The following is a 12,582-nucleotide window of genomic DNA, read 5'->3' on the forward strand; positions in this document are numbered from 1 at the left end:
GAAACGGGACAAACTCACAGACATTGGTGCCAGTTTCAGAGGCATAGCTCCCTGTCTTCTCTCTCGTCTGCCCCAAGGCTAAATTTTCCTGCCAGAGGACAGAGGGTTTGTGTGAGGGTGGTGGTCTGACTGGCAGGATGCTGTTCCTGTGGGATACTGCTAGCTGGGTTCATCCTGGAGCAGCGCTGGCACTTCCAGCCTGCCACAGCCCTGAAAGGGTTTTCATCTCATCTATCGGCAGCGGCTCTGTTGTCAGAAACAAAGCAAATCCTGATCACCATTGAAGGAGCAGATACGCCCTGTGTTTCAACATCTGAAACCAAGCCCATCAATCTGAAACTATTCCCCACTCCCAGTGCCAACAGCTCCATTGATGACTATGCTCCAGAAAGAAAAGAAATTGCTTTTCCCCTCACTGTAATGTCAGCCCACCATTTGGAGACTCCCCCGCATCTTCCTTTTCATGCTGGAGGTGGTGCACTCATCTCTGTGACCTGCAAGCATCTGCTTCCCTGGTTTTACGCTTCATTGCATCTCTGTTTAGACACCGCAATGCCCTGTCCCACATACTAATTACTGACTTTTTGCTTCTGAGGAGCTTGATTCATTCTGGCACATTTTCCCACGTGAAACTGGACCTAGAGCCTTGGAAAATATCTTAATGGACGTCAGAGTAAGTCTGAGTTTAACCCCAAACTGGCTGCTGTATCTGACCTAAAAGGCAGATATTTCAGACCATAACTGCGGTAGTAGGAACCTTCCTCACCTGGAGTACTTTGCTTCATGAATTTCCCCCTGCAACGAGGGCAGCCCTGGCAGAGCCAGGCGTTGTTCAGGGAGGGGAGGTGTTTGCACTGGCACCACCTTATCTCAGCTCTCGGGGCCACGTTCCAAGTCGATGCTCTCGCTTGTGTGATTGCAGCAAGTGAACCTCTGTAAGAAAATGCCTTTTGCTTTTTGTCACTGTTAAAGCTTTTGCCGTTTCCCACAGGAGCAGTTTCTGTTCAGGGCTTGCTGCTGCCAGGTATGGAACAGCCTCTGGGAGGACGGATGTCCTCAGCTCCCACCGGCTCCAGCAGCTGCTCTGGAGAGGTCAGACCTTGCCTGTACAGCGTGGGCTTGGGCTTGCAGCCTACTGAGGCTACTGGTTTCCTCCAGAGGCTTTTGTTTGTTCTCCTGTCTCCTTGCCAGTGCGGAGGGACAAATATTGTCACCTTGTGCACCTGCCTGCCCTGAAGAGAGAGCCCTGGTGTGAGGCAGTTTGGGGAGTTTTGGGGTAGATGGGGTTTAAATCAGTTCCTGCTCAGCAGTTCCTGTGCTGCCACTTGATTTCAGGAGTGTCTTCCACCTCATTGCACTCGGAGTCTGTTTTTGAAAAGGAGGTTCATGTCTTTGCAGGCTGAGCAAAGACCGCTTTCTCCTGCCCAGGGGAGCTGGCAAACCCAGCTTTTGGGGGGAAGGAGAGCTGGTTATGGGCCAAAGGCAGTGGGCTGAGACTTGGGAGAGTTGTGACCGATACCCAGATGTGCAAGGCAGGTCTTGTGTGCCCTTGTTGTCTCGCCACATCTCTCTCTACCTCAGTTTCCACGTGATGAACAGAGATTAAACCCAGTTTCTTTCTCTTTTCTTTCTCTGCTAGCTTCTAATCATTTCTGGAGCACGAAACGTCTCTTACTGTGTTTGGTAACTGATCTTTGAGCAAAAGGGTTTTGTCCTTAGGAGTCCTAAATGCTGCCAGTGTATAAATAAAAGTCATGAATGCAGCCCGGCAGTGCAGCTGGCGGGAGGGCTCCCCGTCACAGGGGCTGGCCTGGGCTCTCTCTTCTCCTTGCAGTAATTCTACCTGTCAGCCCTGATTAACTCGGAGACTGTTTCAAAGGTTTGGCAGGAAGGGAGGATTTCCCTCTTTTCAAAATGAATGTATTAATTTTGTATTTCTGAAGCGAGCACAGAGAAACAATCCTTGCTCGTCTACTCTTGCAGCAGAGGTCTTTCATTTAGGTACCGAAGACAAGTAGATACATTTGACCTGTGTGTAATTTAAGACTCTTTTCTTAACCTACCTGCCGCTCCGAAAAGTCCTGTCTCCTGTTGAACATGTGTTACATCCTGGCAGCTTCAATCACAGACCCAAGGACGTGACACAGTCCTCAAAACCTTGTCCTCCACAGTGTGCTCAGGTCTCAGGCTTCCTTTTAGAAGCACCTGATGAATCGAGGCAGCCAGAATTAATCTTCACCATAGTCACCTCTTAACAGCTTAACCTCTCTGCTGCTACACTTGAGTCACTTTGTAATTTCATCAGAATTTCACCATAATTTATTTGGTTCCCATCTTACCCTGATGGCTGTTTTTATACCTTTGGCATGTGAGAGATTATGATCGATTTATTTATACACTTAATGAAACTATTGGTGCTGGCTGATTTTTTTTTTTTCCAATTTCATAACATTTGACAAATAACAGGAATGGAAAACCTGGAATGAAACTTGCCAGAACTTTCTCTTTCCCTTCCTTTACTGCCAGGAGATCTGGTTGACCTTTTTTTGAATTCCAACTGTCAAATGTATTTTGCTAAAATTTAAGAAGCTTTCACAAGCTCTCATGTGTCTTGAATAAAAATTGAATTTTTACTTTCTCCAAAATTATTTCCAGTATTTTTCTGGTAATAATATTTGTATTTAAAGCTCTAACTATGAGTAATTACTAAGGACAGCTATTTTTACTGTATTCCAGTCTGAATCATTACATTTTGCAGGATTCATTCTCACTCTCAGTTTCATTTCTATTCGATATGGTATTTACCTTATGTCCTGTCCCAAAGTATTGCATGCATAGTCAGAGCACCCTTGTGCTCTACCCCAGAATAGGCTGCCTTTCGATGAGCAGTGAGGCTTTTTGTGATGTATAAAATACCCATCTGTTTCATGGGGTTGCTCTGAATCATCCTTGTTAAATTTAAGGGTACAAAAAGTGTGTCTCACCTCAACTGTATTGAAATTAGATTAAGAGTCACAGGGTTAGCTCTTCTGCATTTTCAGCGTGGCTATTGGTTTTGGGCCTGTGGGGATTTAAGCATATAAATACGATTTCTGCCTGTGCATTGGTCACAGAGGGAGGCAGGGCACTGCTGGAGGCAGTTTGCCCGGTCGGGCAGAACCCACCATTACAGTCCCAGCAGGTTGTTGGAGGTGCTGGGAGGAGCTGCCTCCTGCGGGCTCTGCTCTGCTCCTGCGGCCCCTTCCCTGCACCCAGCTCTGCCCCTCTCCTGCCCAGGGAGGTCCTCTGTCCCCAAATCCCATAGTCCCTGTGCTGGAACTGACTGGGAACTGTTTGGCAGCGTGTTTACGAGTCTTCAAATCTCCCGTCCCAGTGGTGCAAGAGCTGAACTTGTGTCTCTGTTCAACCTTATTTCCAGGCTTTCTGTATGGTCTCTTCCTCCTGACTGGTTTTCTTGTATCAGCTCTTCTTTCAGCTGCTCACTGTATTTTCCTTCCCAATTCTTTTACATTCTACAGCACTCTCCTATTATAACTTTTATTCTCCCTCCTTCAAAGTCTTAGTTTTGTGCTTGGCTTTCTACTTGAATCTCCTTCCTGCATCCCAAAGTGTCATGTCCAGCTCCCTGCTTGATGGGCTTCAGTGTTCGCTGAATGCGATCTGACATGAACTTGTCTGGAAAATATTGCATTTCTATTCTTAAGAAAAAAATATCAGGAATCAAATGAGAGTCTGCCTGTAGGTAATGTGGGACCTTGAAAATCTCAAGTGAAGCAGGAGTTTCTGCATTTGATGCTTTGCTTGGGAGAACATGGAAAAATGAATATTAAATATGTAAATTTTAAGTTTTTCATAACAAGTATAAATAGTGAGAGTGAAAAACCCCGCTCTTGTTTAATTGCAATACTGGGCTTTTAGGTTCATTTAGAGCTGGAAAATACTTAATTCATCAGAGGAAGGGATCAGAGTTTGATTTACCAGTCAATTTTTCATTGTCCTTGAGAACACATAAAAGTAAAATTCTGTGTGGTCTCTGCTGTCCTTGACTTAACTGTGAGTTGCACCCGCTCAATATCACTCAGGACCCAAAGTCTGAAGATACTAGGTAATGTTTTTCCAGTTAATGAAAACATGCGGACTTTTTCTTTCTAGGTCCTCCGTCTGCTCCCCAGAACCTGATTTCCAATGTCAATGAGACATCAGTGAACTTGGAGTGGAGCCCCCCCCAGAACAAAGGTGGTCGAGAAGACATCTCCTACAATGTGGTATGCAAGAGGTGCGGTGCAGGCGACCTCAGCCGCTGCCGGTCTTGTGGCAGTGGTGTGCACTTCAGCCCCCAGCAGAACGGCTTGAAAACCACCAAAGTCTCCATTACTGACCTCCTGGCACACACTAACTACACCTTTGAAGTCTGGGCGGTGAACGGAGTGTCCAAGCAAAATCCCAGCCAGGACCAAGCTGTGTCGGTCACTGTGACAACTAACCAAGCAGGTAGGAACCTAAACACAAATTCTCTTACTCTCTCTTCTGCCTGTTTTTGTAGAGAAGCCGTGATTTCCATTACATTTAGCATTAGCAAATGAATGCAAGGAGCCCTAAGATGTGTAACTGGGTCAAACCCTTATTTTCTGGTTATTTATATGGATAGTTTAAATTCTTTACAGCTAGAAAAGCAGAGGAGAGTTTGACTCCGGTAGCTGGGAGCAGAGCTCTGCTGCAGCTCACTGCGAGGACACTGGGAGGCATTCTGCAGAAGCAGAAGAGCACAGCTGCCCTGGGTGATGCAAGGGGACAGAGCCAGGGCCACCAGGGGAGACCCAGCACATCACAAATATGCCCCTGGTGTTTAGAGAGGGCAAAATACACACTTGGGAAGCACAGGATTGTGCTTCTGCTTCCTTCCAAAAAGAGCTGCGTAAGATTCAAAAAGAGGAATGAGTTGGTGCTGGCTTGCCTGCCTGCTCGCTCTCCTCTCCTGCAAAGTCAATTACATTCTGTCCCATTGGTAAATAAATACCTCCTTAACCTGCTGCTAACAACGTTTCAATTGATCAGAGCTGGCATTACTTTAGAAATCCTATATGAGCTTTCATCTTCATGCTGGCTGATTTTTGCATTTCACTCATCTGGGAGAGTGAAATACCATTTCTGTTTATACCTGATTATTTCAGATACCCTAAGCAGTTCTACTTTTTTCAGTCCCCCGTGCCTGACCTAGTAAAGGCTGCTGCAGCAGATTGCGGTTTAGTTTTGATGATCATTCGTATGATTTTTTTTCTTTAATTACACGAAAACATTTCTTGTTTGCAGCTAGCTAGGATTTCAAGCATGGGGTTTCAGTTGAATTTTTAATGCACAAAATTATATACATTTGAATATGATACTCTTTTATATGCAAATTAGTTATCCAGACTGTCAGACTGGCTACAGGACTGTCAAACCTGTTATCTAATTGCTCACAGTGCTGATTGCCTTCAAGTCCCACAAGATGTTGCAGGCATTCAGCACCTGAGAGCGCAGCTTGCATCATTTATCATTAGACTTATGGTGTATGGGACAGTATTAACGTTGCATATTTTGATACTGGACTATATAAGTATTTTGAATTTTGTTTCCTAGTAGAGGCGTGTGAAAAATAGGTATGCGTAGTCTAAATCTACAGATTCTAGCTGTAGTGCAGAACACTTCAATATTAACAGTGAGAGATACGTTCAGTTTTGCAGTGACAGTTACAAGCAAAATTGTCAAGTCCACGCTGAAGCTCCTTTGAAAATCTGGTCCAGTGTTTTTTCTTCTTTACACATACGGTTGACAGCGTCCCTTTTAAATTATGATTCAAAAATTCAAACTATCGCTTTGCCTAGTTGAAGAGAAGACTAATAGAGAACAGGGGCTATTACAGAGTCTTGGGAGGAAGCTGCGGGAGAATGCTGTCATACGCTATATGAAAAGAGAAGGTTGAGAACAGCAGCAGGGAGAGTGTTTTTGTGCTATGAATGCCTAGCTAAGAGAGTATTTCTGACTGATTTTGGCATGTGTAAGGATTAGTGGATGCATATATGCATGAATAAGTGAGTGGGATCCATCTACCGTGTGAAAATTCTACCATCTTATGCTTTAATATGCAAACCAAAATCTGATTGAATATGCAAATAAGAATTGATTTTGTTTATTATCCATGAGTAGCAGTTCGTCACATCAGGAAATTTGTATTTTTGCCAACATTTCCAATTATGAAACATGCCCAGTCTATCAAATGCTTCAGAGGGCTGAAGAAAACTGTGCTGGTACAAATGAAAATTAACTCCAAGGTGCCGGTGTTCTCCCGTTCTTCCTAGGACTTTGTGTATTCTGCTGCATGGAAGATCTAAATAGAAATGTGTGGCCTAAACCTAAAGATCTCAGCTGCCATAAATAGTCCTTACATATGCAAATAATCCCATTGATTTCAGTGAAACTGCTTGCTTGAGTAAAGGTTTGTAAAGTTGGACCCTTGGGTTTTACAAGTACTGATCTGTTTAATCATTGTAAATGTGTGTCTGGGGTGCATTAAAATTCTTGTGCCATTCATTTTCTTTCACTATATTTCATTATAAAGAAATTATGTCATGATAAAGCACTGCCACAGGCTTGGTTTTGATCTTGCACCTTTCTTACACTGATGTAAAGCTGCCTTGGTTTCTTTGCAGCAATTTCTATTTTCAGATTAGAGCCAAGTTCATCCTTTAATAATGCACTTTCCCTCTTTTGCTAATAAAAATGAAACTGCCAACACTGAAAATCTGTAAATGACTGTATTGGTTTTGCTATCTATGCTTGTGCTTTCCAACAATTAATAGAAAAAAATATTTTAAACCTGGTTCTTTAGATATGAGCAGTGGTTTTGGGTCCTTCTGGAGAATTTGTTGGAATTGTTTGGAAGAGGTGCATCTTTGAGTTAAATTCAGTAGGGATGAAAAGTATGCAAGGGACCAGGAAATCCATCCTCCTAACAGCAGTCTCAAATGGACCTTCCAAATATGCAGCCGTATAATCTGAAGAAAATATACAGAATTTTTAGAACACAGTTTTTAATGTCAGAATCAGAAATCTAAATATTTGTATGTTTGGTTGCATTGGTGCCAGCAAGGTATGCATTTGGAGACAAACAGAAAGCAATGAGAAATCAGTTACTGGTACATTCAGCACAAAATTGCAAAAAAGTGTTGTGGTGACATAAAAAGTGCAGTTGAAAGGCACAGGTGGTTTTTTGTTTGCTTTTGCTATTTTACTTCTGGAGATAATGAAATGACGAAGTTTGCTTTCCCCCTTTGTTTAGAAACTCTTCAGTTTCCAATACTGTAGAAAAATATTTAAATGAAAATAAGCTTTTGCCATTCAAAGTAGGATCAAAAAGCATTTGAAAAGTATTTTTCCTGCTACTCTGAAAAAGGTCCTGGGTTTTAGAGCTGCTTTTTTTTTTTTTTTTTTTTAAAGAAAGAAGCTAAATTTCAGGCTTTGAACCAAGTAAAAATTTCTGTCTCCTAGTGAAATACTTCAATGTTGTGACATTTTAAGAATTTTGAATGGTGGATTCAGCTCGCTATTATACATGTTTAGTATAATAATTTTTTTGAGTTTTTTTAGGTGTGAACTGCCACTCTTTTCCCATATAAAATTAAAAAGAAAGTAAAAAAACAAAGAATGGAACACTGAGCTGTTGAAACTTGCAGCCAGCGCCCTTAGCACAATGAGTACTGGGAAATGCTCATATTAAGGGTCTCCACCAGCAGTGGTGACTTTTGCAGCTTTCTGTTTTCTGATCAAATGAAATCACCACTTTCTCAATCCTTTAAAAATGTGAAATGACTTGTGGAAGAGATGCAAACCAGCAATTCTCATGCGATGCTGCTAGGAGCAGCTGATTTCAACGAGAAACCCTACCAGGCAGTTGACTGAATAGCTCAAAAATCTCTGGGCTCTTTTTTTTTTCTGCTAGGGATAATGCTGCGAAGCTGTTCAAAATTAAAAGTAAATCTCTCAATAAAGAGACCTTGTTCACAGCAAGAAGGAAGCTTTCGGGTTTTTGAAGAGATGCTGAAGAGTTTATATTTTTATTAAGGATTACAGCCGAGCTGTTTAGGTCTCCAACCTGACAGCCAGGTTCACCGCTCAGCTGGTCTGTGTCGTGTCGAGGGGGCAGCACCGCAAGGACAAGGTTTTGCACAGATGCTAAAGGTGTTCGTAAGGCAGGGCAGCAGTGGTGTGTGTGGGCGGGAGAGCCTGCACAAGCTCTAAATGAGACTTAAAATCCAAACTCATTATGCCGCTTGCTTTCCTCTCTTCTTTTTGTTTGCATTTTATGAGGGATGGGTGTCCTTCTTCCTCCTTTGCTTGTTGGAGTTAATACAGTTGATATTTCTGAATAAACAGACTGCCTGGTGATTTGTTACCTTGTTAGGTTACCTCGGGCTCACTGCTTCCTTAAGTGGACCAGCACAGCTAGATGGAGGCAGGATGTGCCAATTAGGATGAAAATACAGTATAAATAAATAAACTTACTCTTTCTCCCATTGCATCAGACTTGATGTTTTCAGGCTGCCTGTGCTCAGGATCAAGAACTGATCTTTCTTATGAATATCTCAGGCTCTTTGTCCCATTTTTTCCTCTTTCTGTTCTCACTCCTCTCCCTGTCTCCTTTGTCTCTGTGGTCCCCCACACCTTGTCTGTCTAGCTGTCTGTTCGCCTCTCTCAAAGCTGCTTCATCTCGCCGGCAGAGCGGTGTGGCTGGCTGTGCTGCAGTCCTTCCCCCGCCTCTTCTGTATGCTCCCTCGGTCCCTCACCATCATTCACAGCCCTGCAGTTGCTCCGTATCCATTTCCAGGCAGAAGCTAAAATGGGTCACGGTGCCACCCGGACGCGAGCACTGCCGAGGAGGCCCGCCTGAATCGAGTATTCTTCTGGGACAGGCTGCAGTTGTGGTGACCAAACTGTGATGAACCCGAAATACTGACATTCAGTGCAGGGAAGGAAAATGTCAGCTGTTACTCAGATTTATTTAGCTGTTACGTTTGTTTGTTGTTTATGTTCTTAATTCCATTACTAATAGGAAAAAAAATCTGAAAGACCCTGGTCCTTTGAGGATGATTGTGTTTCAAGTTAAAAATGGCAGGGAGGGGGGAAAGCAGCGGGAGTTATTTGCTTCCAGATGACTCACAAGTTCTACTGGACTTTTTGGTAGGGGAATATATATTCCCATTTTGCATTTCGGTGGATCTTCTTTGAAAGCTCACGTTTCTTTTCAAATGCTGATTAGCATTCCTCACGTGTTGTACAGAACAGCACAGAAAATGCATATAAGGTCTTACATTCTGCCAGTGTGGTTTAGCCTGTGCAGAGCTAAATTTGCAGTCAGTAAAAATTCATGGACATACATTGCCCTTGGTCAGTGTGCACTCCTCATATCGACAAAGTAATAGTTGCTCAGGCAGATCAAAAGCAACACATGCCAAGGCCAGGAAGCCTAAGTTTTTCAGTATTTTCTTTTTAATGTGCTACTTTCCTGGATATTTATAACTTATCTATAAAGAATTGCTCTGTAGTGAAACATCAAAAGACATTGTTAAGTAGATTTCAGTCGCAGAGCTTTTTTTAGGTGACTGCTTGAATACCCTTGAACTACTACTGGAAAATAAAATTAACAGAGACTCTGAAGATCGATCGATCCCTCTGACTCTCTAAACCCCATCATGTTCTTTGAGCATAGTCCTGGTTTCAGCAGAAATAACAGTAAATCATTTCTGTTCACTGAGAGTGAACATAACATTTTTTGATTTTGTATGTGGAGATATTTATGTGCATATTGAGAATCGTATCGATAGGCAGGTGGTAAAAGAAGTTAATTTCGCTTTCAAAAATAGCAAAGTTTGTAGTTCTCCAGACTGCTATAGTTTTGTGCTCAGCTCTTGCAAAAATTTTCCTTTTTTTTTAATGCAATCCTGGTGATGAGCTGTTTATTATTGTAACGTATTTTTTAAGGGCTGTATAACCCCAAGGAAGGTGTCATCTCCAAATACCCAGGGAAGGAGCTCTGAGCTTGAACACCAGGATTCATCATACAGTTGTGTCAGTTTCACGGATCCTCTAAAATAGCGTAAGCTGGTGAAATAAGTAATTTTCTGTTCTGACACCACCCTTCCCTAGTGCCTGCTGGGGATGTCAGAAGGCTCATGCAGGTCAGCTCCCCTTTCACGGCTGTTGGGTTTTCCAGCCCAGCTCCCCGCCTGGCTCCCCTGGCTGGTGTGAGGACGGGGTAGTGCTGGGGAGGTTTAGGGTGTTGTGGGGGGCAGGATTAAGGTGCTGGGACAAGCTGTTACTTGGCGAGTGTTTTGCACCAGTTGGAAAGTGTTGAGGTTTGCAGCAAGTTGGATGGCCCAACCTGGAAGCTGTGAAGGTGGGCGAGTTCGCGTCTCTGACCAAACACGCGGAGTGAGTGGCACTCCAGGGGCTGGGCACAGTACCTGGCTGTAGCCTTCCCAGACATCCAGGAGTCTATTCAATTTTTTATTTTTTATTTTTATTTTTTTTTTCAAAGTATTTGCTACCAGCATGGTCCCACCCTTTCCAGTTACTTGTTCCCTGCAGCCAAAGGATACAAATAGCCTGTTCCAGGAGTCCTTTTACAGGCACACAAACCCTGGAGGAAACTCGTGCACGTAGCTGGGTGTGTATAAACAGTCACAGCACCCTGGCCACCCAGTTCCCCACAAGCCTGATTTAAAATAATTTCTTGGCAAACATCTGGATACATGCCAGATGTCCAGAGCATGGGATGTGTGTGATACTTCTAGCTGCTGCATTCTTTTTTCTGTAAAATGTCAGGGTAATGGAAAAGAGGAGTTGCAAAGAGGTGTTTTTATTTTGCTTTAAAGGTGTTTGTACTAAGGATGATGGATGAGCAGTCTCCTTGTTCCTCAAATGAAGCTGTGTCAAGCAGGAGCTTAATAGAGAAAGAGATTCAAAACTAGTAAGCGGGGACTTGAAAAAGAGGTGATCTGTGAGCGTGACGCTCCGAGTGATTTGTTGCAGCATCTTGTCGAATCCCAGGCTAATTGTATGCAACTGTTTCATTTTGAATCTAAAGCAGTGTGGTTTCTAAGGCATAACACACACACACACCCCCCCACACCCCCCACACACACTTTCAAGCAGAAGGGTTGGGACAAGTTGTCACCTGTTGTAGGGTTTCCCCTGCTGTAATCGGTGAGGTGACCTGCCAGGTTGTGCAGGACAGTGACCTGCCTCGTTCTTTCCTCGCTTTAGCTGTATCCCTTTACATGGAAGGGAGTTACCGCGAGGACTTCTGAAGCAAACCAAATAATGTATTTTGGGAAACCACAGACCTTTCAAATATAAACGCTGTGGGAGATCCACAAAGAAGATAAGTGATCCCAGCACAAGAAATTTGGGAATTGCATGGAAGCAATCAGCTAGGAATACTTCTGGATTACCAAATTTCGGTGTTTAGCGTGAGATTTGCCAGAGCCTTAGAGATGTCATGTGTTGACCACTTTAGGTTCCTTCTGCACGTTTAATTACGTGTAGAAGATAATGTGTCTGAGTAAGGAGCTTCTCCAACCTGGCAGATGCAAGTGGGAGTTTCTTAATAACAACTCTGTGTTCTTGCACAGGCTTTAACTGATGGTCTGTGATAAATGTGCAGTTACAAGCATACGTGCTCCCGTCTTAAAAACAAAACCGGGAAAACTATTGTTGGGAGGGATTAAATTATTATTTTAAGGTAACTACAGCTTTCTACAAAGAAATAATAATTAAAATAACAACTGCCTGCTTGCTGGCAAAGCTGTCTGCACCACCCATTTCCATGAATTTGTGTTCAAGGTGGGGGATACAAGTCTTGGTCGGAAGGGGAAAAAAAAAATACTTTCTTAGTAAATAACCAGCTTCAGGGTTGAGCGAACAGCTTAGACAAGTTGCATGTCAGATAGTGCCAAGAGGTAATTGCAGCATTTAAATATAAGTTTGGTCACATTTTTAAAAAGATCTCATGGTTTGCTATGGAAAATGGAGTTTAGTTACATATCCTCCCAGGGAAAAAGGCGTTTAATTTCAGGACTGGGTAGCATTAACCATATATCAATTACATAAATTTACTTTTAGGAGGCCTCAAATCTGATCAAATTCTGGTTTGGTGATGTTGGTACAGTTGCATAATTACCAAACTGCCAGAGATGAAGATACGGTCCTGCAGCTTTTATTTGCTCTGGACTCTGTTCCTTTCGCTGGCAGTGCACTGATGTTTCACATTCGTAAGGCTTGCTGCCCAGTCTGAGCGCTTCCCTTAAACAATTAGCAAGGAAATATTTTCATGTGGAAGGAGATTTTGCCCAAGAATTTTTGTGGCTATCAAATGTTTAGATGGGCTTCTAAATTTTCTAGTTGTTTTTGCAGCTGACAAAATTAATTGGAAAGCAGCCAGAGAGACAGCAGAGTCCGGTCTGTAGTTGAGCAACAATAAAAGGCTTTGGAGAACTTTATCAAAGCTTCCATTAACCCCCTGCTGATGTCCTCAAACAGGATTTT

The 12,582-nt window shown here is 43.0% G+C and overlaps 1 protein-coding gene across 2 annotated transcripts in view; it reads left to right on the forward strand.

Moving 5' to 3' along the window:
- The window catches only part of EPHA4 (EPH receptor A4), a 101,749-nt gene that overhangs the window by 54,534 nt on the left and 34,633 nt on the right, over positions 1-12,582 (forward strand). For both annotated transcript variants that reach the window (XM_074153020.1, XM_074153021.1), the window contains exon 5: positions 4,153-4,491. In XM_074153020.1, coding sequence (XP_074009121.1) covers positions 4,153-4,491 — 339 coding nt within the window. The remainder of the gene's footprint in view (positions 1-4,152; positions 4,492-12,582) is intronic.

The sequence above is a fragment of the Numenius arquata genome, chromosome 9, assembly GCF_964106895.1.
Source record: "Numenius arquata chromosome 9, bNumArq3.hap1.1, whole genome shotgun sequence".
Classification (NCBI taxonomy): domain Eukaryota; kingdom Metazoa; phylum Chordata; class Aves; order Charadriiformes; family Scolopacidae; genus Numenius; species Numenius arquata.